Source organism: Medicago truncatula, chromosome 6 (genome assembly GCF_003473485.1).
Source record: "Medicago truncatula cultivar Jemalong A17 chromosome 6, MtrunA17r5.0-ANR, whole genome shotgun sequence".
NCBI lineage: Eukaryota > Viridiplantae > Streptophyta > Magnoliopsida > Fabales > Fabaceae > Medicago > Medicago truncatula.
This window is the reverse complement of record NC_053047.1, coordinates 8,914,473-8,941,993: the sequence shown is the minus strand read 5'-3', so window position 1 is coordinate 8,941,993 and position 27,521 is coordinate 8,914,473. Positions and strand designations below refer to the sequence as shown.

General features: G+C 33.8%; 2 protein-coding genes across 5 annotated transcripts; one reads left to right on the top strand and one right to left on the bottom strand.

The window, feature by feature from the left end:
• Window positions 1–4,389: 4,389 nt before the first annotated feature.
• Window positions 4,390–7,559, top strand: LOC25495772 (protein MAIN-LIKE 1). Its single transcript, XM_024785702.2, has 5 exons — window positions 4,390–4,504; window positions 5,457–5,818; window positions 5,897–6,548; window positions 6,638–7,174; window positions 7,267–7,559. Exons 3-5 carry the CDS (start codon window positions 6,513–6,515, stop codon window positions 7,417–7,419), a joined length of 726 nt encoding a protein of 241 aa, XP_024641470.1. The 5' UTR covers window positions 4,390–4,504; window positions 5,457–5,818; window positions 5,897–6,512; the 3' UTR covers window positions 7,420–7,559.
• Window positions 7,560–21,919: 14,360 nt separating this feature from the next.
• LOC11413950 (uncharacterized) lies at window positions 21,920–27,485 on the bottom strand. 4 transcript variants are annotated; one of them, XM_039834954.1, is made up of 11 exons: window positions 27,391–27,485; window positions 26,085–26,253; window positions 25,589–25,817; window positions 24,584–25,077; window positions 24,313–24,453; window positions 23,845–24,204; window positions 23,640–23,756; window positions 23,473–23,558; window positions 23,178–23,364; window positions 22,850–23,018; window positions 21,920–22,400 (listed from the first exon to the last, which is right to left on the bottom strand). In XM_039834954.1, exons 1-11 carry the CDS (start codon window positions 27,420–27,422, stop codon window positions 22,105–22,107), a joined length of 2,280 nt encoding a protein of 759 aa, XP_039690888.1. In that variant the 5' UTR covers window positions 27,423–27,485; the 3' UTR covers window positions 21,920–22,104. The 4 variants fall into 4 exon arrangements, with proteins under 4 accessions (XP_039690888.1, XP_024641541.1, XP_039690890.1 ...); XM_024785773.2 differs by lacking the exon at window positions 27,391–27,485 and adding an exon at window positions 26,344–26,442; XM_039834956.1 differs by lacking the exon at window positions 27,391–27,485 and adding an exon at window positions 26,344–26,442 and having other exon boundaries at window positions 23,845–24,192.
• Between the last annotated feature and the right edge of the window lie 36 nt (window positions 27,486–27,521).

Below are 27,521 nucleotides of genomic sequence, written 5' to 3'. Positions count from 1 at the left end.
GTAGTTAACTATCGATGCAACGAACTGGTGGTAATTAACTGTTGATGTAATGAACCGGCGGTAGTTAACTACCGAGGTTCCATCGGCAATTAACTGTCGATGCTCTGTTATAAGAACAGAACGGCACATAGGAATTTCCAAAACTCCATTGTTGCAGTATTGAGCTTCAATGTTGCGATTTTCTCCAACCTTAAGTCATTCAACGCCAATTACAATCACAAAATCAAATAAGTGCTTATTATCCTATTGCATTGACTTTTTTTTTATTGAATTGTTACATTTTTTTGGATAAATTGTCACATAATTAGGTTTTGTTGATTTTTTATTTTATGATGTTAGATGTTTATGATTTGATTGAATTGTGTGATGTTGATTCGAGTAGAAATTGTTGATTAGAGTTGAATTTAATGAATTGTTGTAGAATTGCTAGTAATTATTTGAAATTCTTAGGAATTTTATGGTAGAATTTTTAGGATTAGTGTAGGTTTTAATCTCCGATACGTTACATTACATTATACACTTCCTAAATATGTGGTATAATCCGATGTTGGGTTTAAATTAAATTGTTGAAAGTTTGCGAAAAATATCGGCATTAAAGTGTCTTATACTAAGTATAAAGATTTACAGCACCATTTGAAAACTCAAAAAAATGGATATAACACATGTTGCATTCTACCAAATGAGTTGTATAAATTTTCCCATCAAATTCTCTCATATGAGTAGTGACAAACAAGAATGCATTCCAAAAGGTTGTTTTGAACTTAATCTTACTGCCCTGTCAACTGACAAATTTCAATTGACAGAGGAGCATGATCAAGTACAAAACAATATCTTAGAGGTACATTCCCTTATGTCACACTCATCTTATATGAAGGAATCTAATGAAAAAATTTGTACAACCATTAGGTAGAATACAATATATGTTTTATCTATTCTTTTGACTTTTCAAATAGGCTTGCAAATCCTTACATTCAGTATAAGACACTTCAATACCAACATCTTCCGCAAATTAACAAGAATTAAACTTAAATTCCAACAAAATAAGACACTACATAATAATGATGCTACCTAAACATAATCTTATGGTAGAATCAAACTCTTGAGAATATCTTTAGGCAATCTCAGCAATGTAGCTTCCATCTCAATCCTCGGGAACATGCGCTCCTGATAATATTTGGAGAACATGCTCCTCACGTAATCATGATATGTCAGCATTATCTTTTCGGTCTGCAAACAACCGGGACGTGTATACTGAAGGTTCTCCACCATCATTCTGTCTTTGGAGTTGTGTCCTTTATTGAAAAATACAAGAAAATTAAATCAACCTAAAACTAAAATTATATATAAAAAAACAACTATAACAACTAAAATGTATAATAGCACTAAGATTTTGTCGAATAAATTTGGATGAAATTTAAGAGAGATGTTGAGAGATTGAGTCGAGAGTGATAATGGATGCGAGAGTAATGGTTCCTCCTGAAATTTGTAGCAGAAATCGCATCGATAGTTAACTACCGATGGACTCTGTGATAGTTAACAAGAATGAGGGGCAATAATGGTTCAACCGCGGTAGTTAACCGCTAGTTAGTTCCTTCGACATTGTTTTAAGTGTGAACAACAATTTTCTTGTATTTTTCATTATTTCAATTACTCTCCTAAACAAAGTTTCCTATAAAAATATAGAAACATTATAATGTAAATCTTTATTATTGTGATATTAAAAAATATAGGGTTAAATATGTTTTTAGTCCTTATATTTTGCACCCCTTTGAAGAATAGTCCTTACATTTCATTAAATGTTTTTAAAATCCCCACATTTTATTTCGTTATTAAAATTAGTCCATGTTGTTAATTCTCTAACGGAATGTTGATGTGACAATTAGTGTGTCTCAATTATTTTAGGGCTAAATATGTTTTTGGTCCCTATAAAATTGGGAACTTCTAAGTTTAGTTCTTACTTAATTTTAATAGGTTTTTTAGTCCCTACAACAAAAAAAAAATTACTTCTAATTTTAGTCCCTGTTACAACAAAGTTTGTTTAATTATCCTTAAACTCTTAAATTTTTGTACGATTTTTTTGAGACAAGTTTAGAATACTATGAAAGGTTCATTAACTAAAATTTAGAATTTTTTAACATGAAACGAATTAAATATGAATTTTTTAAAACGGAAAAAGTTAAAGATAAAATTAACAAAATTTGGACGTAGAAATCAAATTTTGCGACAATTTTTTGTAGAGGAACTTTTAGTAATATTCTTAACACGTCTGCAAAAAATTGTTCAAAACTCAAGAGTTTAAGCATAAATTAAACAAATTTAAATTGAGGAGGGACTAATACTGACTGCAGAAAAAAAAATTAGGGACTAAAAGAAATATTAAAATTAAGTAAGAACTAAACTTTTTTTTTAGAGAAAGTAAGGACTAAACTTAAAAGGTCCCAATTTTACAGGGACCAAAAACATATTTAACCCATTATTTTAAGGTTAAATATGTTTTTGGTCCCTACATTTTGCGTGAGAAATAGTCCTTACATTTTAATAACTGTTTTTAAAATCCCTAAAATAATAAGTCCAAAGAAATACTTAGAAAATCAATTTAGTGTATACAAAATAAATTAAAACAACTTTTAAGCCCAGAGAAAGGAAAAAAGAAAGCTCAAAATAAGTGGGTCCTTGGGATAGGGGGAGACATCAGTTCCTATAAACTTAGATAAGGAAAACTATAATATATGCGAGATTCAGTGTCATCATATAAAAAAGAGAGACATCAAAATATATTGAGTCTCAAAAATTAAGTTGTCCCAAATAAAAAAATTCTCATGACTAAATGTTTGGTTTTAGTTTTCTCATAGACTAAATTGAATCTCGCATTTTTATCATGAACTTAAATGAGTTTCACTTGTGTGTGTATGGGAATAGAACAGTGAACAAATTATTGAGTTTGATTTGTAGTGGAATATGAGTCTCCATTTAGATTCAGTTTTTCAATCTCCTTCAAGCAGTAGATTAACGCATTTTCCTCTATCTTTTTTCCCTCGATCATTATTAGTGTTTTGTTTTTTCTTACTTTGTCTAAGCTTTTTAATATTCTGACTTCTCCGTTTGTTCTTACATTGTTTAGTTTGCGTTGGAAATTAAATAAGTCCCACATAGAAGGGAACAAAGAAAACTAACGTGTTTATAAACAATAAAGAGTTTGCATACATTGACTTGATGAGTTTATTGGAATTCATCATAGACAATCGTAAATGTAAAAGAGAATTGTTGTTGACATATTACTTTTGATTTGATGATTTTTTTGACAAAAACCATAAATATCTTTGAGAATATTTCGCGATCTTTATCATTTTTCATTGATTTTTCTTAATAATTCGTTTTTAATTTTATTGATTTGCCTTCCTTATTTATTTTAATTGTATTACTCCTTTGATCTTCTTCTTTTTTGGTTATAACTGCTTTGATCTTCAACAATAGTGAATATTTTATTTCTAAAGAACTTTCACGGAATTTTCTTCTTTTATTTCCTTTGTACGGAAATATTCACAATTATTTTAATTGTATTAGTCATTTAATCTTCTTCTTTTTTGGTTATAACTGTTTTGATCTTCAACATTAGTGAATATTTTATTTCCAAAGAACTTTCACGGAATTTTCTTCTTTTATTTCCTTTTTCTTTGTTTTAGGCTTAACATTTAAGTCCTCAAAAAACATTTCAATAAGTGTAAAAATTAAGTATTTGAATATTGTTTTGCAAATTACTTAAATAAAAAAAAAATCTTTGTACATAATTATTTTAATGTAGAAAATATAACAACATATTATACCTTAAAAAAAATCGTTGTGCACAATTATTTTAATGATTTTTTTTATTATTATTTGTATTTAAGTAATGTGCAAAACAATATTCAAATGCTTAATTTTTACAATGATTTAAATGTTATTCTTATTAAGATATATACGCATAAGTATAATACTGCAATTGATTGAAACGTACCAAAATAATGATTGAAACATTCAAAATCAATAAATATTATTAAAGACAATTTATGGTTTTTGTCAAAAAAAAAAAAAGGTTTGTTATTAATGACAAAGGTTTGAGGTTTCCTCGGCAGTTAACTGCCGAAGTTTTCAGTTTTCCTCGGCCTGCAACCGTATTTCTAAAACTTCGGCAGTTAGCTGTCGATGGGCATTTGAGTAATTTACTCGTGTGGCACGGCCAAACCAAATGTGGGAACAACAATTCTGTAAAATGATGAATTCTTATATGACTGGTGCTAGTCACACCCAAAAAAAAAAAAAAGTTACACCCCAGAATGACTAATATACCCCTAAATTGAACATAAGTAAACTTAATTTACATTAACCTATATTGAAGTAAGTAAATTGAATTTACATTTGAAAGTTATCGCTATTTCTCATCAAACTTGCGTGCAGAGTCTCTCTCAACTGTCGCTGGCTTGCCGCATCTCCACCACTTCGTTTCAGAGCCCATCGCAGTTTAAAGGTAAGATCCTCCCAACTCTTATATCAAGCAGAATAGGTTGGGGTGCAGGAAAACGAACCCTTACATTTTTGTATTTTTACACTGACAAGGTGTTTGTCAAAATGACTCAACTAGGTTAACTCCTAAATATAATTGTATCCATTTTGTTTAAGTCCAGAATGATGGTATTTTTACTTATTGAATCCAAGAGTTAGATTGTGTTATGATTTCCATTTGAGTAAGAAAGCAATGATTTTCTAGTTTTCTGCATATGGGAACTGAATCACATGAAACCCAATTAAAGTTAGGATAAGTTTGAATTCATTTTTTTTAGTTTTTATTTATGAATAGCTTTATTTGATCAATGATGTGGGTAATGTATGAAATTCAATATAGTATATGTTTTGCTGAGATTTATTCATAAGACCTTAGTAAGTTCTGCTATGCTAAATGTTTTGCTGAGTTTATTCTCTTTTGACTTAACAAAACACAGCCAAGAAGCCAAGCTATTTTTCATTGTTTTTTCTTTCAACCTCTCCTGTATCGAATTAATTGATTATATCTTAATGGTTAATGACAATTTAAAATATATATTAAGATATTAATCAAACTCCTCCAAGTTTACTTGGTTCAGGTGTTACCTTGAATCTTTTCCTTACTGTGGTTCAGCTGCTGTGTTTTCTTAAAGGGGCTTTTGGTGCTGCCACCATAATTGTGTATCTTGTTCTTGGTAATTTTGCGTTAGACAGCTTGCTGGAATCGGGTAGCCAAGTAGTGAGGCAGGGGTATGCTTAGGGAATGAAACACCCCTACTAGAAATCACCTAGGATATCTAGCATGAGTGTTAAACTTGACATTGTGGTTTCGCATGGCTATGTGTTTATGTTTCCATTTGGTTTGTTTCAATAAAATAAAATCTTTGTTATTCCTTTATTGATGTTAAATGGGATCAATAACATTCCTTACGGTGTAGGTATGGCACGGACGTTTACTACTGATGGAAAAGCGTGTGTTAGGCCTACCGCTTCTACCCAACAACTTCACGACAAACAAGTCACTTCTTCAAAGAATGGGCGTGTTAGGCCTACCGCGTCTACACGTCGACTTCACGACAAACAAGTAACTTCTTCAAAGAAGGAGCTTGTCAATATGCTGCCTCGTGAAGCCTACGAGCCACATCATGTAGTCAATGAGCCACGTCAGGAACTAGACGAGCCACATCAGGATATAAGAGCTGATAGTGTGGAGGTACATGGATATCCCGGTGGCCCCAAAGACTGTTCTATTCTAAAGTCATATGGGGACCATGTGGCTAGACAAATTTGGGAAGGAAAGGTAATGTAGCAACATGTTTCTCGTTGTGTTTGTTTGTTTTCAAAATATTTTAAAAAACAATATTTCCATATATTTCAGGATCGAGGGGAGTTAAGGATCTTCAATAACGGAAAAAAGATGAATGGAGCTACCCTTCAACACAACGAGGTTCAACGATTAGTTGAGGGGTCTGGACTACTACCTTTGTTGAAATGCAGCCATGAGTTGATCGACAAAGGGCTCATTTCTGCTTTCGTTGAGAGGTGGCACCAGGACACCAATAGTTTTCATTTGCCGGTCGACTGTTACCTTGGATGACGTGTCGTCATTGTTACATATACCTATCACGGGGGCATTCATCAATGTCAATGTCTTTGACAGGGACCAATCTGCAAGACTATTAAGAGAACTATTGGGAGTATCCATACAATTCGCTAAAGAAGAGTTTGCTGTAACACATGCATCACAGGTTCGTTACTCTTGGTTGTTAGATCTGTATAATCAGCGTTGTGAACAGCAGCGTTGGGTGGAGGCTGCGAGAGCTTTTTTATTATGTCTGGTTGGGTGCACGCTATTTAGTGACAAGAGTACATTCGTTGTAAACGTTGCATATTTGGAGTTTTTCCGTGACCTCGATAGTTGTGGAGGATATGCATGGGGTGTTGCTGCCCTAGCCCATCTGTATGACAACTTACGCTATGCAAGTTTTCATCACATGAAATCAATTTCTGGTTACCTAACACTTATACAGGTATCATTGTTGTTATACTTTTTATTCTTTCGTTTAGATAGGTCATTTAATTAATTGCCAAGTGATGTGTGCTTTTATTATATTTACAGGCATGGGTTTACGAACACTTTCCTACGTTATGCACTAATTGTTGTAAAATGCGGCCAGATTATAAAGAACAACTACCCCGATCTATTAAGTGGAAGACGAAGAGAGATAAAGGCCTGGTGATCCCTTTTAGACAGGCTCTTGATAATATTACCGTTGATCAAGTTTGTTGGACTCCCTACGTTGCACACAGAGATGTCCGACCATTGAACGAGGTATCTCTTTATAGAGGTTGGATCAGGTGGGGTTCTAAGATGTATGCACATCTTCCTGATAGGGTACTTCGTCAATATGGACACGTACAAAGTATTCCTTTGTCACCCAACGATGTCACAGGTCATTCGACGACTTTAGAGCGTATGGATGTGATGTTCACGCAGTATGCCATTAATGTGGTTGATCCCGATCTTGTTTCAAATGACCCGTCAGCATGTGTTGACGGGTATATGGATTGGTTTCGTATGATCTCTCATCCTTACCTCATACGACGAGATCCAAACCCACTTGTTGAAGGACTGACTGCAGATGCAACATCATTGGTAATTGTCTAATTTTTTGTTTTTAATAGTCATTTCACTGTATGATTGTGTAACTTTTCATTTATATTTGATTAGTTTTTCCTTAATTGCAGCTGAGGGCCAGGCAGATTGTCAATACGCTTCTTGACAAACAATATATTGCACCTAATGGGATCCCTCTTGTGAATGAGTTAATGAAATTGTTAACTACAGAGAAAGGTGTAGAGCCATCCAAGAGGAACAAGAAGAAAAGAAGACTTAGATAGACTCAATGACTTTATGCATTTCACTAGAATTGCAATTTTATTTACTTTTTTTTTTGTAACAATTTTTTTTTTATTTACTTTGAATACAAGTGTAACTTTATGCATTTAACTGGCATGCAATTTTATGTATTTTGAATATAGTGCAACACTGCAACTTTATGCATTTAACTATTATGCATTTCACTAGAAGTGAAACTTTATGTATTTTAAATACAACTGCAACTTTATAAATTTAACTAGCTGTGCAACTTTTCCTTCTCAAAAAAAAAAAAAACTAGATGTGCAACTTTATGAATTTTGCATACTTTGAATACAGGAGATAAATGTAAAAATGTTCCTCCAACAATTTTATGAAAGTACCAAAATTAGGGTACACCAACAAGTATTTTGATGATATCTCGACTACATATAAGGTTATTAAACAGGATCACCAAGGTTTATAACAGGTTCATATGTATGTGGAAATATTGTCAACCAAGATTGTATGCGTGTAAGATATGCAGTTTCCCACGTGTAAGCTTCTTCTCTGCAATACTTTTTCCATAAATTAGGCTTCAAATAAACCTGTCAAAACAAAGAAAATTTATACATTTGATGACTTTATTTGTATTATTAAGTATAATGAAAAAGAATTAAAAATTGTGATAATGTACCTGAACAAAATGACAATAATTAACGTAGGTAATTACTATGAGACCAGATGATGGTGAAAATGGACTTCTAAGAGGGAAAAAAGTCATCGGCATGTCCACAAATAATGAGACAAGTGTGATATTATACTTTGAAGCAATCACATGTCCCATTGCTGGAAGTGTCATCCACTTATCCCTAGTTGCATATCCGTTAACATATAAACTTTGGATCATATCTTGAACATAATCTTCCCCACCAAACATCTTTGAGTAATCTTCCCTCCACTCTTGAAGCTCTTCCAAACATTCCTGACGAATTAGAGGCCATGAGTCTTCACCTCTACCAAGCAAAGCGCCAATTGCACGATATCCACAATTACCATTTGGGCCTACATCCAGAACGTGATCTATGAAATGGTGGATCTCCTTATGTAACCATTCCATGAAAGGCATCACTCTAGGTTTATCAACCTTATTGAGTGAAGGTCGAGGTGTAAGCTTCTGTAGGGATGGTTGTGTTCTAAACTTCAAAACCGATGGTTGAGGTGTAACCTTCTGGACTGAACCTTGAGATTCAAAAGCGGCATCTACATGTTCCCACCAAGATGGATCACGCTTTGTTGATTTTTGTCTCTTGCACACCTTTCTCTTCCCTTTCTTTGGTGCACCTTTTACACTCACTTTGTTAGGCGTTGGGTACATTGAGGTGGTTGTTGGGAAGACAAGTTCATGTACCTTACTCTTAAGTGCAATTTTTCCACACATATCAAGCTCATCAAATCTTCTCATTAATGCATCAATCTCAGGTTTCATAGAGAACTCTGATGATTTGTTGAATCCATCATCGAAAAAACTTAATCTCCTCAAAAAAATATGAACAACATCTAATGGGATGACACTAGGCATCATACTATATCTGGCTAGTTCACATGCACAAGGTAGGCCATGAGTCGTCCTAATAGTGCAATGACAACTACACTTATCAATACCAACATACTTCACACGGTCAAACTCATTGGCAATGTGCGACAAGGCATGCCTCGAAACATGGCCGCATAAGTGGGCGTACAATCTAATATTGTGTCGATGTTCTTTTTGAAATATGCTTGTTTCAAATGATGATTTTATCTCATTCTGTCGTAGTGTGATCATGCTATAGAAGCAGCCTCCCAAACACTACATATGTCTCCCATGCTATCTTGTAATATCCTCTTCAAACTCCAATGTGAAGACTCAACCCTATTAGTAGTTGTATTTCCTAAATGCATAACCTTGTTTGTCCATGCTTCAACAAATCTTTCCTTGTGAGGAATCAACCACTGTTCATGTACATAATCATGAAAATTGGTATTATCATCACAAATTTCTTTGAACACTTCCAACTTCTGTTGATACTCAACTTCGTCAGAACAATATACTACACCTTCCCATGCCTCCATGACCATTTTTTGTTTCTCTTTTGGGGACACAATCATCTTACATTTGGCCTTCACATTCTTGCATACATGAAATAGACACAATAAATTTACCGCATTTGGAAAAACAAGTTGCACTGCATTCATCAAGGCAATATCTCTATCAGTAACAATGACACCAACATCACCACTTGTAATTTGTTCTTTCAACATTTTTAGTGCCCAAACAAAGTTATTACCACGCTCAGATTGTAAATAAGCAAATGCCACCGAAAATGTTATTCCGGTCGAGGTCACACCAACAATCTCTAGCAATGGCAAATGATACTTGCAAGTCTTATATGTGCTATCCATAATCAAAACTAGGTGGAACTTATTCACAAGTGTGATTGAATCTGGATGTGCCCATAATATGTCCATCAACTCATCAGAATCATCCACTTTTCTATGGTGCTCATCTTCCATTGTTCCAAAAGATTTAAGAGAGTAGTTTGTATAACTTAGCTCGCAAGTAACTAGTTTTGGTAGATAAATCTACTTTGGAGAGCAATATAGCATGAATTTTTTTTGAAACTTCGAATACATCTTTCCTACTCTTCTTCAAAAATCTTTGATTGCAATTGTTGATGTGAATGTGAACTAGAAGTCATACATTAGATTAGATGAGAAAGTAGATATTGAGCAATAGGACTCATATACCTAATGTCTTGAGGGTTTTGGTGAAGATATGATGTCAAAAATTACTTGTGTGGTTATTCTTATCGTATAGAAAAACGATGAGATTAACAAAGACGGCTAGGGTTTCATTGAATACAATAAACGAACAGATTAACAAAGACGGCTAGGATTTTATTGAATACTAATAGCATAGCTCATTACTATATTATCTAATGCCTATCCTTAAACTCATGATACATCACAAGAAGCATTGTGAGTTTGTCAAACAAAACACAAACAACATACTAAATAATATATACTAAACTTGAAAACAGGGAACAAATGTGTATTTCTCTGATTTTTCACTTAAAAACTCATTAGTGTATCCAAAAAAACAATGTTTAAATTTAGTAAAAAAGACTCATTAGTCATTAACGTATAGTTTAAATTTAGTACAAAAGAAGTATATAGTTTAAACTTCTAATACATTTATTTTCGTCAATTTTTTATTCACAGTATTATTAACGAATATTTTAAACTCTACTATAAATTATGAAGCTATACATCGAAAAATTAATGTATTGGAAATATTTATTAAAGTTGATACATAAGGTTATTCAGAATTGAATTTTATATTCTAAAATAATAATGTAAATAGGGTGCTGCTAACCGGTGCCCCCGGGGCACTGGTTAAGAAATAATAAATAGGCAATAAATAAATGAATCTCAATTGATTTACTTAAATTAAAGTGATATATAAGTCAACTAATTAAAATAAGATATAGTTGTATTTATTGTTTGTTTTTGTAGCACTAACATCATCAATTATGTTATTTATCATATACAAATAAAAACGATAATATATAAAAATAAAAATAAAACATAAAGACAAGATGTAAAAAAAGAACAATTTTTTTTTTAAATAATACCTAATAAATTGAACGTAGCGTAAAAAAAAAGATTGAATATTTTATTTGTTGAAAGATAAAAAAAATAAAAAAATTTGAATATGGTATTGATGATGACAGAGAGATATTGAATATAACATTTATTAATTTTAATTAGTTAAAATATTTTACACTTTAATTAAGGTAAATCAAGTGAGATCCATCTATTTATTGCCTATTTATTGTTCCTTATCCGGTGCCTCGGGAGCACCGGTTAGCATTGCCCTTAAATAAATGATTAATTGTGTTGATTTTAACTATAAAATTAAGGCTAAATTGACCTTTTGGTCCCTTAACTAATTCTTTGTTTTCGTTTTGGTCCCATAACTTCTAAAATCACCAAATTGGTCCGTTAACTCGTATAGCTTATGTCAAACCCGTCTTTCCGTGAAAACAATAATTGTGCCGTTAGTTAGTGATTACGTGGCGCAGCCAGATTGGCAGCCAGCGTGGCACGTATATAAAGGCATAAAAACTTCATAAATCCAAAATTAGGGTTCTTCTCCTTCTCAGATCTACTTCTCTTCTCCTTTGAAAATTGCCATCATCTTCTTCTCCTTCTATCTGTTCAAAATCATCTTCTTTATCAGATCTTCTTCGCGGTCGCCGTTGCCCTTTGCATTTGATTCTAGAAAATGTCGAAGCAAATGAGTCAGTGTTCTGGTTCCGTCGGTTCGAATCTGAGAAAGAGAGTAATTTTTGAATGCAGGTGTGGTGAAGATACTGTTGTTCGAACTGTTACTGATAGTCAGAATCCAAATTGTGGAAAAAAGTTCTGGGGATGTAGAAACTACAAAAATCAGTACGACAAAGGCTGTAGTTTTTTCAAGTTAGTTGATGAAGAGTTCATTGATGAAAGGGATATTAAGATTGCGAAATTGGAGAAAAAAAATCAGAAGTTGAAGACAGTGCTTGAGAAGACAAGATTTTGGTTGAAAATTTCTCTGATTTTTGGATTATGCTGTTTTGGTGTTTGCCTAGTATTAGGAACAATTCTTAGCTGCAATGTTAGTAGCAGTTGGAGCAATATTTACTTGAAATAGGTTGAATATTAGATTGTAGCATTTTGGCTTTCAAAGTCTTGTTGTATTAATGAATTATGTCTTTGTATTGTTAATTATGAATGAATGAATCAAGGCTCAATTATGAAATGAATGTCTCTGTATTTTGAATCAATTTTCAATTATGCCTAGTCTTGAATGAATGTCTCTGTAATTTGAAATGGTATGGTCCTTAAATTCGACCAAAATGAAGATTATACCAAGTCAAGTATGACTATAATGATTGAATCCCTAATGATATGCACATAGATAATTTCATAAAGTAATGATTCATTCCAACATTGTCATTACATCAAAATAAGGTACTTGGTCATTAACATCAAAATATACTTAAGGACCTAAATTGTCACTGACCATAATGAAGTAGTACCTGGTCATTAGCATCAAAATATACTTAAGGACCTAAATTGTCACTGACCATAAACAAGTTCTTGGTCATTAGCATCAAAATATTAATCCAACACCTAAATTATCACATAGCATTACATGAAAATATATGCACATAGGCATTACATCAAAAAAGGGGCACTTAGAAATAACTGCAAAACATATTGGCCCTAGCAGAATCTTATGAACTTCTAATGTTGACTTGAAGTTGAACCCTTAACCCTAGCAAACACTTTCTTCTTCTTCATGTTTGGTTGTGTTGATGAAACCTTATCCTTGCCCTTCCTTCTTTTTCTGGTTTTGTTATGTTGATTTGAGGTCCTTGCAGATGTTGCACCAGTTGGGTTCTGTTGCTGAGGTCCTTGCAGATGCTGCATTGTATTGCCTTGCGTTGTTGATGTTACAGCTGTTGGTGGTGGAGGTTGATTTTGAAGTGGTGGTGGTGGTTGATTTTGCACTGATGTGCCTTGAGCAGAAGTTGGATTTTGGACTGATGTCCTTTGACCAGAAGTTGGATTTTGGCTTGATGAGGGTTGACTTGGTGGTGGTGGAAGCTTGCAGGTGGACTTGTTATGTCCACTCTGCTTGCACCTACTGCATTTTATACCCCATCTTGCCCTTTTCATCTGAGTGTTGTCCAACAATTCATTAGCATCCTTGTTTCTTCTCTTTTTTGGTCTACCAGGTTGTTTTTTGATGGGTGGTGGCTGAAGATCAGTGTACTCAGTCCTTTGCCATAAACTTTGACCATTAGCCGGATAAATGGAACTAGAGTAACATGCTACATATTTGTCCTTCATGAAGATATCTGGAACAAAGTCAAATATGTTCATGTCGAACTTCTTCATACATGAAATAGCATGACAGCAGGGCAATCCTGTTAGTAACCATTTCCTGCAGTCACAAGACCATCTTTGCAGGTTGACATGAAACTTGTGACCAGTTAAAGAAACATGTCTAACTTCATAATCAAACTCATTTGCACGCCTACAAATATAACATTTCATAAAATTAGTATCGCTACTGCAAGTATAAACATTGATAAACATACCATTAATAAATACAAGCATTCATACCTGACCAACCAATTGTTAGTAAATGAAGACTCTCTGTCTAACTTTTTCTTAATGTTGGGTAACACACCATCCTCCAACATTGCAGCTTTCTGCCTGTTTGCTTCCCATCTCTCCATCAGGTACACTCTGATGGTCCTCACACATGGTCACCACTGGCTTACCTCTAGCTATGATAATAGTTGAGTTAAATGTCTCTGACATGTTATTCACCAGAGTGTCACATTTTGGATCACCAGTGAATTTGTGTTTGCTCCAATGCTTGGCAGGAATATTTTTGAGATACTCATATGCTCCTTCACTTATATCCTTGATATCTTTCATGGCATCATTGAATGCATTTTCATATGTTGCTTTTGCTGCCCTCCACATCAACTCCTTTAACTTTTTCCCAGGATGTTTTTTCCTAAAGTTATTGTACAGATGCCTTACACAAAACCTTTGATCAACATCAGGCAGTAACTCATCCATAGCTGGCAAAAGACCCTGCAATGTAATTGTGATTGTTAATTAAACAGAAAAAAAGTCTAACATGTAAAAAGACAATAATGAAGTAAAACTACCTTTTGCTGGTCACTAATAAAAGTGTAAGTCTTACACAATCTTGGTCCACCTAAATCACCAATTAGAAGCTCCAAGAACCACTTCCAAGATTCTTTGGTCTCTCCTTCCACCACAGCATAAGCTATTGGAAGCATCTGATCATTAGGATCCCTTCCAATAGCAGCAAGCAACATCCCACCATAGTAACCCTTCAGGAAACAACCATCAAGCCCGATAACACTCCTACAGTTAAAAAAACTATCTTTGCACCCTTTCAAACAAATATATAGTCTTTCAAAATGTGGACAGAAAACTGCTCCAATTGCCTCAAGGTCTGCTTCATTGCCTTGGAATGGTTTAGTGGTAACACAAACAGTTGACTCTTTGTTTGATCTTAATAACTCATGGGCATAATCATATATTCTGGTGTACTGCTCCCTAAAGGATCCATCCACCAAATCAATAGCCTTACCTCTAGCTCTATAAGCCTTACTCCAACACACCCTCATGTTCCATTTTTCATGAGCTCTAGTCACAATAGTCTTTAACTGCAAGCTTGGATTCTCTTTCACCCTTGAATGCAGCTTATCACCTAACCAATCTGAGTTCATTATCCTTAGCTTGTACTCCCTACTGCAAGTGTGTTTACCCTTTATCCTCCTCAATTGCCATGTTTCCTCATCTGGTATTTTTACACAGTGCATTTGACTCTCACATGAACCCTTCTTCCCACGACATATTACCTTCACCCTCCTTTTATCATTCTTAACAAACTTTAAATTCCTGCCAGAATGTACAGCAAATGTTCTAACAGCATCTTGAAATTCCTTCTTTGACACAAAATAAGTCCCTACCTCCCACTCATAGTCACGCATATTTTCAGGTTTCTTAAATGTGGCAAACTTAAGCTTATTCCCACCATTTTCCTCTTCATCTTCACTTTCAGCTCCACTCTCTAACACATCACTGTTATACTCCTCTTCCTCAACTCTGACTATGCTAGATTGACCAACATTTTGGTTTGTGTTAGTTTGCTCACCCACTACCTCATCATCAAACACAGGTTCAGTCACAATATATTGTACTCTTGATCCTCTTGGTCTTCCCCTCCTTTTCTTTGGCTTACTACCACTGGCCTCTGCAGTCACACTAGGTTCTATCTGAATTCCTTGAGATGCAGCTTCCTGAGTCACATTATGATCTGCTTCAACATCTCCCTGTATTGCTTCTTCATTAACAACATTCCCAACATTCCTCTCAACATCAAAAATGTCACTAACTACATCTGCTTCATGACCTCCTACCACACCATCCCAGTCTTCACCCCCTAACTCTTCCTCTGAATCATCAAAGTTATGTTGCAGAGCACTATCTTCACCTTTATCTTCTCCTCCTTCCTCACCTACCCAATATGGATCAATAAAATCTGCTAAGTTAATGTCAGGTTCACCCCTAAATAACTCATCCACAACAGTTTCTACCCCCTCATCAGTTTGTCTTCCCAAACCACTAGATCCAAAATCATTTACAACCACAGATTCCCCCTCTACATTTATTTCATTATTTAACACTCCATCCAACATAGTGGGTCCCTCATCATTTGTTTCTTTCAATTCAGTGGGCCCCACATCCATTACAATATTCTCTTCATTAACCACATTGTTGTCCCCACCATCCAACTCACCTCCCACATCAGCATGATTCTCCACATCACCATGATTCTCCACATCAAAAGCATTTCCCTCATTTTCAAACACTACATCATTTCCCTCATTTTGGTCTGCATCTCCCATGCCAATACCATTTCCCTCATTTTGGTCTTCCTCTCCCATGCTAACAACATTGCCTATTGGGTACTCAAGCATGGGAAGGTTCATAACTGGCCCTCCCACATTTCCTGCATCATCTACTACTTCCTCTATCACAACTCCAGGATTTGGTATAGGGAAGGCATTGGCTTCATCTAAAGGGTCCAGATTAGCAAAGGGTTCATCTGCAGAGTGTATTACATACATATGAACCCTATTATTCTCTTCTGCTATGTGTTGCATCCTTCTACAACCTCTGTCACTTCTCAACCTAACTAAATCATCTAGTAGACTAGGGTCATGGTACCAAAGGCTTGAAATCATCGTGTACCCCAATCTCTTAATAGTTGCTAACAGAGAAAAATAACTCCAGTAATCAGGGTCACATTCTAACACAGTGTTTTTGCCATCATATGCATTGTGGTTCCATTCAACAAAATCCCCCCCATGGTGAAGTACAAGCAGAAAAGTACCTTCCGCCTGTAAAAAATAGCGAATAATCAACTTAAACCAAGAAAATATACATTTACACCCATTTACACCGTAAATCTGTTAAAAATTTGTTTGCAACTTGGTTTTTTAGCGAAACCCTAATCCAAAACCAACATGAATACCAGAAACCACCAAAACAAATACTAGAACCCACAAACAAAAACCCTAAACCGGGAATACCAACAAACCCTAAAAAATAGAGAAACACGTACCTGGTGCATCGCAGCTTCCCCTTCATCGTCTGATGAATCCATGGTGATGATCATGAATCGTTCCTTGCAAAATCCGGTTTGAATTTCTTCTTCTTGTTGTTGATGATGATTCGTCTTCTCCACTCTCTCTCTAAAACTCTCTTGTTTCTAAAACCGGTTGAGTTACTTCTCTCTCTAAACCCAAAGACAAACCCTTTATATACGTGCCACGCTGGCTGCCAATCTGGCTGCGCCACGTAATCACTAACTAACGGCACAGTTATTGTTTTCACGGAAAAACGGGTTTGACATAAGCTATACGAGTTAACGGACCAATTTGGTGATTTTAGAAGTTATGGGACCAAAACGAAAACAAAGAATTAGTTAAGGGACCAAAAGGTCAATTTAGCCTAAAATTAATAGCATTTACTAAAACATTCTTATTAATTGTAGTTAGTGAAGTGGTTAAATGAAGTGAAATTCTATAAATAAGAATATACTAGTGGAAAATAATAATAAATGTTGCATTGATAATATGTAATGACAAAAAAAATTGAATGAAAAATGTGTTACTTTAATAAATGTTCGTATTTTGCTCATTGTCATAACTTGAATTCTAAACCTTTAACACATCAACTTCTTTTAATCTCTTATCACAAACCAAACCAAGTGAGCTACTCACAACCTCATTCTGAAGTGACAATTATTTTAAGAGAAATAAAAAATGCATAAGTGACGATTATTAGGCGACGAAGTGTGTATTTACTTATGAAGGGAATGTATTTTTAAACATAACATGAGAATAGAGCGTTAATGAAAAAGAAATTGTATTTTAATTTATTCATTAAGACAAGATGAAGTTTTTGGTATTCTTGTATGATTTTTGTTTTGTGGTGAATCTTGTGTAATTTCTTTGATACAAGTATATAATGTATTTTTTTTGTGAATATATTTATAAAATGCATTTATTATGAGTTAATATTTTATGATAAATACTTGCGATCGCATGACAACCATAGATTCCTTTATAGTTTACAACTTGCACAAAAATATCGCCAGGGTCACACCTTCGCACCGGTCATGTAAGAACTAGTTGTTGCTGGTTCGATCCTCGGCATCCTGAGCTGCAAATCAATCAAAATTAATAGCGTACTTTAAAGTAACCTCTTTTTTATATTTTTAATTTCCACTAAACATTTATTTTGATCTAAAATATTTATTTTATATCACTAAATTGTTGTGTAATACATAAAATGTTTAGTGTGATGTTGTTTTGTTTCTCGTCTTTATGCAGAGTTGTCTGTTTTTCATATCTTGTCCAGGTGTTTCTTCAGTTTATATTGTCAGACCAACTTTGATCTAGAGCAGATCCAATCAATGACTTTGGCGTCCTCAATGTTGTAGATCTAGATGCATGGTTATTCCGGAGACATGAATATAGTCATATTGATGGACTTATCTCCCTTGTCGTTTTATGCTATTAACGTGGATGCTACAAGTTTGTTTGTAGATTCATCATTTTAATTTTAATGAATTTGTATTATATCCATGTATTCAATCAATTTGAATGAATATCGTTTACTTTTAATAAAAAAAATGTATATATTTTTTTTGTCAAAAATAAAAGGGCGTTATATTTAAACATAAGATCATAGGAAGAGTAGAATTTTTCTTCCTCTCTCTTCTCTCCTTCTCAAACTCTAGCCGTCACCCTTTTCTTCTTCTTCTTTTTAGAGGGGTGATTTAAGGTCAATTTTGACCCAAAAATCACCCATCCGAATTGTTTTTCCTTCTATCCTCCTAATTGAATAAGTGATTTCACATATTTTCTGTTTTCTTTCGTTTGTTTTTGTCATTTTGTCGTCTCTGAACGACTTCGTTTGTTTTGATTTCCCGTCTTTGTGCTGTTTTTATTTTTTTATTTTCCGTCTTAGTGCAGTGTTTATTTGATTCAGGTTGAAAGATTAGCTTTGAGCAAGTGCAGATCCGATCAAGGACAATGACTTTGGTGTCGTCAACGTTGCAGATCCGGAGACATGAATATAGTCATATTAGTCATATTTGTAGGCATAGGTACTTTGCCGTTTTATGCTATTAACATGGATGTTGTGAGTTTGTTCACAGATTCATCCTTTTTGTTTTTAGTGAATTTGGATTTGTATTGTATCGATGTACTCTATCAATTTGAATGAATAAATATCGTTTATTTTTGTAAAAAAAAAAAAAAAAAAAGATCAGAGGAAGAGTAATTTAAGCTCTCTTAGTAAGAAAATAATTTTTTTTATTTTTTCGTTAAGACAACATTAATTTTTTGGTATTCTAGTATTGTGTGATTGTGCGAAAATAAGACAGCATAAAGGACTGAAAGAATGATTAAGTTAAAGAATTTTTGGGTTTCACAAGAAAGAAATTGAGTAATGGATTTGAAAATGTATGACTTGTTAATTCTGTTTTCTAAATTTTCCTAGAATTTGAACTGTTGGTGCATTTCATAGTATTGCGCAATTCTTATGTAATCAAATATTTTTTAAATCAAGTGTTTGGTTTAATATATAGCAACTTGAAATATAGTGCCTGATGGTGTTGCAAGTGGTAAAAAAAACGAGGAAACTTTTCATATTCATCGGTGGCCATTTTCTTAAGGTAAAACACACATAGGTCCAGCATTGAGAGCACTGCTCTGGTAAGACAGCATGTGCAGCTTCTTGCAAGGTTGTGGGAGTCGTGGTCTTCTTTCAAGATGAATGTTTTCTCTTCAGTTGCTTCAGGATAGGATTTTGACTCGTTAGAAACTCTTTTTAAGGAGAATTATAGTTGATCCTGGTGGTATTTCTTATATTTTCTGTAATGAGTATGTGGAGTCAGTTTGTCTCCTTTTTGTTAGATGTCATTATTTAAGCCGGGTGTGGTATCATATATTTAGGTGGGTGGTTGGGGTGAGAGTTGGTTTTACCTTTAGATTTAGCGAGTCTTCTTAGTTTTATGTTCGAATTTAGGTAGGGGGTTGTTAGGTTTCTTATTAATCTAGCAATTTGTTGTGTGGTTCTTGTGGAGATCCCGAAATGCTCACATCTTTTTGGGGAAGGAGGCGTTTGTGCTCTAGTTGATGTGTGTATATGGTTAAATTTACCTTTTGGAAATGGTTTTTAGGAAAACATTTTGGTCATGCATGTTCCTTCTATGAGTTTGATCGTGAACCCATTATTTGTTGGTATCGATAATATCTTGTGCCAGATTTGTCTAGGGGTTTGTTGATTGAGGGATTCTAGTCCTAGTTTTTGCTTGTTCGGCTATGGTTGGTGTTCCTCGTAGGAGTTCAGTCAATTTTTTTTATGTTGTATTAGTTTTTGCTCTTATTTTTCAGTGGGAGTTTTAGTTTTATTTTTTATTATTTGACCAGAATACTTCTTGTATATATAACTTGGCTCGCAAGTCACTACTTTTGATAGGTAAATCTACTTTGGGGCGCATTATGCCATGATTTTCTTTTTGAAACCTTAAATACCTCTTTCCTACTATTCTTTAAAAATCTTGATTGCAATTGTTGATGTGACAAATGTGAATTAGAAATCTTAATTACATCGAATGGAAAAGTAGATATTGAGCAACATATATGTTAATATATTCATATACCTAATAGGTTTTTTATTGAAGATTTGATGTTAAAAATTACTTGTCTGGATATATTCTTAGCTCAACGTGATGACTCACACCAATGTTTTAAGTTAAGGCTGTTTTGGAAGTGGCAAAAATTGTATCAAAGTCTGGTTCTTCTTGATGGTGAAATAAGAGTTGTTCCTGGTCTTGAATCAAGGATGTAGAGAATCTCTTGCGTGAAGAAGATAATATTAATAGGACATAATAAATATAAGTTTTTGACTCAACGTATATCGATATAATTTGATTGGATTGAGTAACAAGTTGATCAAAACTGATCCAACCCACACATGAAACACCATCTACATGAGATGGAGTACACAAGACCTTGGCAGCCATATGCTTTCAATGACATCAAATAAACAAAATAAACATTTGTGAGGTTGAAGAAAGGGAATAAAAATATTAGGTGTCATTCAATGACACCATGAATAAGAATATTTGTGATGTTGTGATACTTAAATGATAATAAAATTAAATATATAAGTGCTAAAAAGATAATAAAATTCCTTCAAAAATAGATAATAAAATTAAATTGAACCTCCTTTCAAAAAAATTATATGGATCGGTTCAAAAAAAAAAAATTAAATGGAAGAAAAAACAAATTGAAATATAATATTAAAAAATAAAAGATAAGGTTGCCTGCGTGAGTTGAAGAGAAGTGTTTGTGAAATAAATTACGAAGTAATTTTTTGAAATAGCATTCAACAACTTTTGGTTAAAGTTCATTCCACACAATTTTATGCATTCTAAAAAAGTTTTTTTTTTTTTAAGGTACTTTATTGGTATTGTGAGTAAATAAGAAAAAGCCGGGTCAAACGGTATCTAGCCACCCACTACAACAAATGCTTAATCAGAACTGTAAAAGACTAAGTAAGTATTTACTAATTTTACTAATGGTCTTGTATATAACTAGTTTCTTTCCAAAAGTGCACAATAGTTTTTGTCAAAAAATATTATTGTTGCTTCTATTAATCAATAACAATTGATGGAATTGTCTCCAGAAGGTCATTTATATAACACTAAGAAAAACATCAATCTTAACTTAATCGTTATACTCGAATGTTATTCCAGCTGTATATTCCTTCCTTCAAGGTAAGGTTCACTACTCTTCCTAAGTTATAACTTAACCATTTCCTCCATATTATCGCCTACCGGAGAAGCACTACATGCAAACCATAAAAAATGAAAAGAAAAAAAATCCACCCTACATCCTTCACATTTTTTTTTGTTTGTAAAGTCGGAAAGAGAAGAAACAAAAACTACATCCAAATACAAGGTTTCTAAGGATAAGAATGAAAGTGACATATAAGCATGTATACACGATCGACTATAGCAAAGCACCGTCAAGCATACAATCCACACACAATTATCACAGTTTACTATCTCAGTTAACAAAACCATCTACAACAACCCTTATCAACCATTTCACAAATTGAATTCGTCAAATTTCTCGTACTGTATCACTAAAATGCAAGGTTAACATAAAAACTATAAAAAAAAAATAAAAAAAAAAAAACATGACACGTAAAAACATATCATCAATAAATAATTTAATGAGCACTTAACAACTACAAACTACACACAGAAACATAATGGACACATGACCCACGACCCACACGGTCTGATTGGAAACATTAAAATTAAAGGAAAGGGGGTAACTGCATTTAATTCTAGTCTAGGCAACAATGTTCATTACTCATAAAATTTCACAATCTGTGTTTGACAAAACTGGGAATTGTTTTCCCATTACAACTTTAAGTGGTCTCATCGGCTCATCGGCCCCACAATCACTTCAAAATTTGTGTTGGAAATAGTATAGTTAGGCAAGCTTGGGAATTGTATTCCCATTACGACTATAAGTGGTCCCATTGGGACCAAGAGTAACAGAGATGTCACCTAATTGAAAAATGGTCACATCGCCCCTAAAAATCACATTTAACCCATTCAAATTACCACGATAGTCACATAATTCGGCCATGATACGACAGCGTTGAGAGTACACACCAATATTGGCACAATGATAACCAAAAGCTGAACGATAAGTAAAATCTGACATTCCCTTCCGAATCTCTTCAACAGCAATTTCAATTCTACCTTTAATGCTCCTTTTCTTGCCTACAAAAAAAGAATATGAACAAGTTCAAAACCAAGCACAACATGTGCAGAAGTAAAAGATCTAAAAAAATGCAGCATCCATTCATTTTTAGGGAATATCCAATTCTTAAAAATGACCATTTAACTCCATGTTCTCAGTGGTGCGACCAATACCTATATTCTTAATTATTAATTTCCCTCTACGTGTAACTAATGGACTATCCTCCATCTATTCCCTCTTAAATAAAGAAAGTTTAAAGTCCCTTACTCTGCTAATCAATTACCATACACGTCAGTCGTGCCAATTTGAACAACCCGCTATTTTTTGCAATCCGCAATTGACAGCACTCAAGTCAGCACAAAATTTAAGGTATGCAGGATTATTAGTTTTTATTATAATATTTACACAATAAATGAGATGGACATTTTAAAGTATGGAAAATGACACTGAAGGAAAAGGAGGAACTTACGGGAAATTGGTGTCACAGGAGCAGGCTTAGGCTTTTTGTAGTACTTTTTGGAGAAACGCGGCGGAGAGTATTTGCTCCTTTTTAGCGCTTCTATAAAGAAACCCAGATCTGTATAGAAGCCACATAATTCTTCATACGTGCCAGCTAGAAAATCATCATCAGCTACTTCCTGCAGGTATAGAAGAAGATTTAATGACACATCTCATAAGACATTTATTTTTAAACTATAATTATTATTTCAAATGGTTACAGTCTTACAGAATCATACTTTTTTTCCTTGTTGAAAGATTCTAATATTTACAGTTTAATGTTTAGGAAAGGGGCATACCTCGTCTGGAGTCCAACAGGAATTAATTTTTGATTGCAACTCAGGTAGACTCAGCTCAAAGTTTTTACTGACGGCCCTTTGATTGATTTGTTCATAGAGTGTGTCAACATGAGAATTCAAATGAATGTCCAGCATCAAGATTGATTTTAGTTTACTTAAGCTCTTACTCGGACGAACACAACAGTTTCTAAAAAGAAAGAAAAGACTTTTAGAGCCAACTCAACAGTATCTAAGAATACAGAAATGTGATGAGTGAAATCATTCAGCAGAGAATAAAGAAAATGCACCATCTTACTCTTTATTAAATTCAACTATAAGCTCCCAAACATCAGGCACTCTCTTTAAGAAATCCAAGAAAACAGTATTATCTAAAACTTTATTCTGCAGATAAAAGAAAATAAAATCAGAAAGACAAATGTAATTGCCATTTACAACAAGGAGAACAATAAACCGAGCACATGCCTGTAATTCTGTCGAATCAAAAGAAGCTAGAGCACATAGCCCACCATAAATTGCTACATCCCTAGCAGAAATCACTTCGATGTACTGATTACCTAGATTGGTGCTTATCTCTATGAACTGAAACAAATAATAACCAAATATGGTTATACAATAATGAACAACACAGGACAAAAATTAAAATAAAATTAAATGTATGTAAACAAACCTTTTCAGCTGCAAGTTTGTACTCTTTTTTATAGAGATAGTTAAGAGCAAGAGCACAACGAAGTTTAACAAATAAACTTGGGTCAACAGCAGCTAAAACACTTGGATCATGTGACTTGATATCCACGCCAGCCCTGTTTAAATGGGTACCAAGACAACGCAGCTGACCCAACTCAATGCAGACCAAAATTGCATTCAGTCGCATCTTAATTGTTTCCGTCAATGTAGTGCAATAAACCCGGCACTTCATGTACATATTAATAGCAGACCCTATATCCCCATGAGCATAGTAAAAATCTCCAATATCATTGTATCCCTTGCATATCCGGCCTTTAATCAAAGTCTGCAACTTAATTAAGGTCTACAAATTAATTAACCACAAGTCTACAACTTAATAAACCACAAGTATATATAGAAAATTAAAATGACCTCCCCTAGAATATAATAATAGAAAATTATAGAGTAAGACCTGTAAGTTCTTCTCAATATCAACACACCAAGCCTCATCAGCGCCATAAGCAGAACCAAGATGCATATCAATACAGGTAGCGATCTCCTTCATGAGAAAGGTATCTTCCTTTTTGATCTTATCCAATTTTGAAAGAAGATCCTACACCAGTTATAAAAAAAATGAACAACAATATCTCTATAGCACTGACACTTTTGATCAGCAAAATTTAATAAATACAACATCAATAATTGCAGATTGAGACATTGAAAATTATAGAATAATATATTACCCGATAGAAAGTAAGATCATTTTCTGATTCACTATAGACTTGTTTCTCGTTCTTCAAGATAGAATCACACCAATCCTTGATCTCATCAAGGAAACTTCTGTCAATCTCTTCAAACTTGTCTAGTTCATTGAGAATTTTCTCCATGATTTTGACATCTGTTCCCTTCTTGGTTTCATTAAAGGCCAAAAGAAGCAGTTTCAACTGCATTGCGGGGTTGTTGTTGTGATGACTGGCGATGAAGAGGAGACGAGAGATTCTGGTCCGGCCAGAGTAGGGGCTAATGTATTTCTCAATGCTGTCATAACCAACCTCATCTATGCAATCATCTTCCCTTTTAACGGGCTCTCCTAAACAGAAGATCTTGGTGTCAGGGGCAACAAGACAGTACTTGTGTGGGTCAGTTTCAATGACTTTGAAGTATAATGTTCTCATCCCACCTCTCACAGGGAAGAAGTCGCCTTCCCTCACTGGTCGATAAGCCTCCAAGAAATAAGCTGCAAACATAAAACTAGGATTAGAATTCAAAAGAAAATAGAATAAAACAAATTTATGTCAGAAGGGGGCCGCTGCCAATCAAAATAGCAGTTAGGAAGTCGGATTGTGGCCTATTGCGATTCCAAATTTCATAATTTGCAAGTAAAAAATCTCAAAATGAACTGCCTGGTATGTCAATACAATTCTATCCTACAAATTGAAGTACAAACACTGACAATGCCAGAATTTTTAGAGAAACAGCACAAAATTTATGGTCACCTATCACAGATACAAGATTGTGAATATGAAATGATGGTAACAAATTGATGTCCATATCCTATTTCATTTAATAGGGATGTAATTTTTGAGAAATCAAAATAGTAATCATCTAGAAAATTGCTCTCTAGAGATGCAATTCAGTCATTATTGTCGAATACACATTTACATATTCAATCATTATTGTCAAGGACGTATCAACAAAAGAAGAAAAATAAATCACTATGGCAATTATAGAATGAAACAGTAACTCACGTTTTAAATATTCATCAAGGAGGTTTCCAGTAACACTTTCAATAGTATCTTTGACGGGAAGTATGTGAACTCTCTTTCCATATTCGACATCAGCACATTGATACACCGAAACAATGTCTCCAATATCGACCCTAAGATTGTTCCTCACAACCGTGTTCATTGTTATTGCTGTCACTTCACATGCTTCGTGATCCAATGCAATACAAATAGTATCTTTCTTTTCATAACCCTAATAACCAAAAACACCAAACAGAAACATAAACATCACATATGAAACGTACAACCCTAATCAAACATGATAAAACACAAAAACGAAATTCATAATTAATATACAGACACAAAAATACACCAATCCAAACAGGTACTATGCTTCATAGTTACAATTCAGGTATCAAATTTAACATGAAACCCTAATGTAACACATTTTGATAACAAATTGACTTAGTTTAACCGAACCCTAACTAATCAAAAACACAAAAACCTAATCCAATAATACCTTGATCAAGATAGTGTCACCGCGGAAGATTTGAAGCTCTTTCATAACATGAGGATTAAGAGCGACGAAGGAGTTGTCATCTTCAATGGCTTCTTGAACAATAAATCTATGTGAGTCTTTTCTGTGTTCGTCAATCGAAGTGATGGAATATCCTTTTGCTTTTTCCTTACTGTAAAAATTAAACAAAATCAAAAATTATGGAAATTGAAATGAAAGAGAAGATGAAAAGGATCGGTGAAATGCAGAGAAGGAAACGTACACATCGGAGGATTTAGGTTGATTCGCCGCCATAGCGGAAGAAGAAGAGAGTGGTGGTTGAGTTTTGTGAAAGTTGAGAGAAGAAAAGAAAGAAATAGAAAGAAATAGAAAGAAATGAAAGGTTAAAGGGATTTGGGTCTTGCGAAGATATTTATAGGTAGGGTTAGTTTCCTTTCTTGTTACCAAAGAAATTTGAGTAAACTAGACCATCGACTCGCTATCGTACGCGTCATATACAAAATAGTGTTTAGTTGAATGTCATAATTGTTTTAATTAAATTCATAATATTAATTATCATATATATTGGTATTGTACCATATCATATTATGTCCTTGATATTGCAACATGATATCGACCCGGCACAGATTTTGATCTTTCAATTGGAATGAACAATAAATGCGATTATCATTGAAATTTAAATTACCCAACATTCTCCACAACTTACGTTAATTGGTGTATATTCCCATCGTTTTAAGGGGGCACATTAGAACCAAACTTCTTGTAGGAAAACTTTTTGTAATTTAAATCAATCAATAGCATAAAATTAGGAACATAATTTAACTTTTGATAAACATTAAATAATTAGGTTAAATTATTGCTAACATAATACAGCAAATGAGCGGGAAAATATTAAATTGTTGCAGACCTAACAAAATTAATAAATCAAAGACTATAAATTATTAAACTTTGAAAAATTAAGATAGTAATTTAAAAGTTCAAATTTAATTAGATTGATGATTTTAATTAACACTAGTTTAGAGACCGGGCAAGTTAGATATTAAATAAGTTTTATAAGTTTGTGTGCACGAATACACGTGTCAATATATTAGATTGAATTTATTTAAATTTAAAATTATATTAATATCATAAAAATAAATATAAATGATGAGATGAATGTCCGATGCACGAATGAAAAGTGTAATAAAATCAATAATAAATATCCTTTTGCTTTTTCCTTACTGTAAAAAACAAACACAATCAAAATTATGGAAATTGAAACGAAAGAGAAGATGAAAAGTATCGATGAAACGCAGAGAACGAAACGTACACATCGGAGGATTTAGGTTGATTCGCCGCCATAGCGGAAGAAGAAGAGAGTGGTGGTTGAGTTTTGTGAAAGTTGAGAGAAGAAAAGAAAGAAATAGAAAGACTTGACTATGGTTATGATGATTTGGTGTA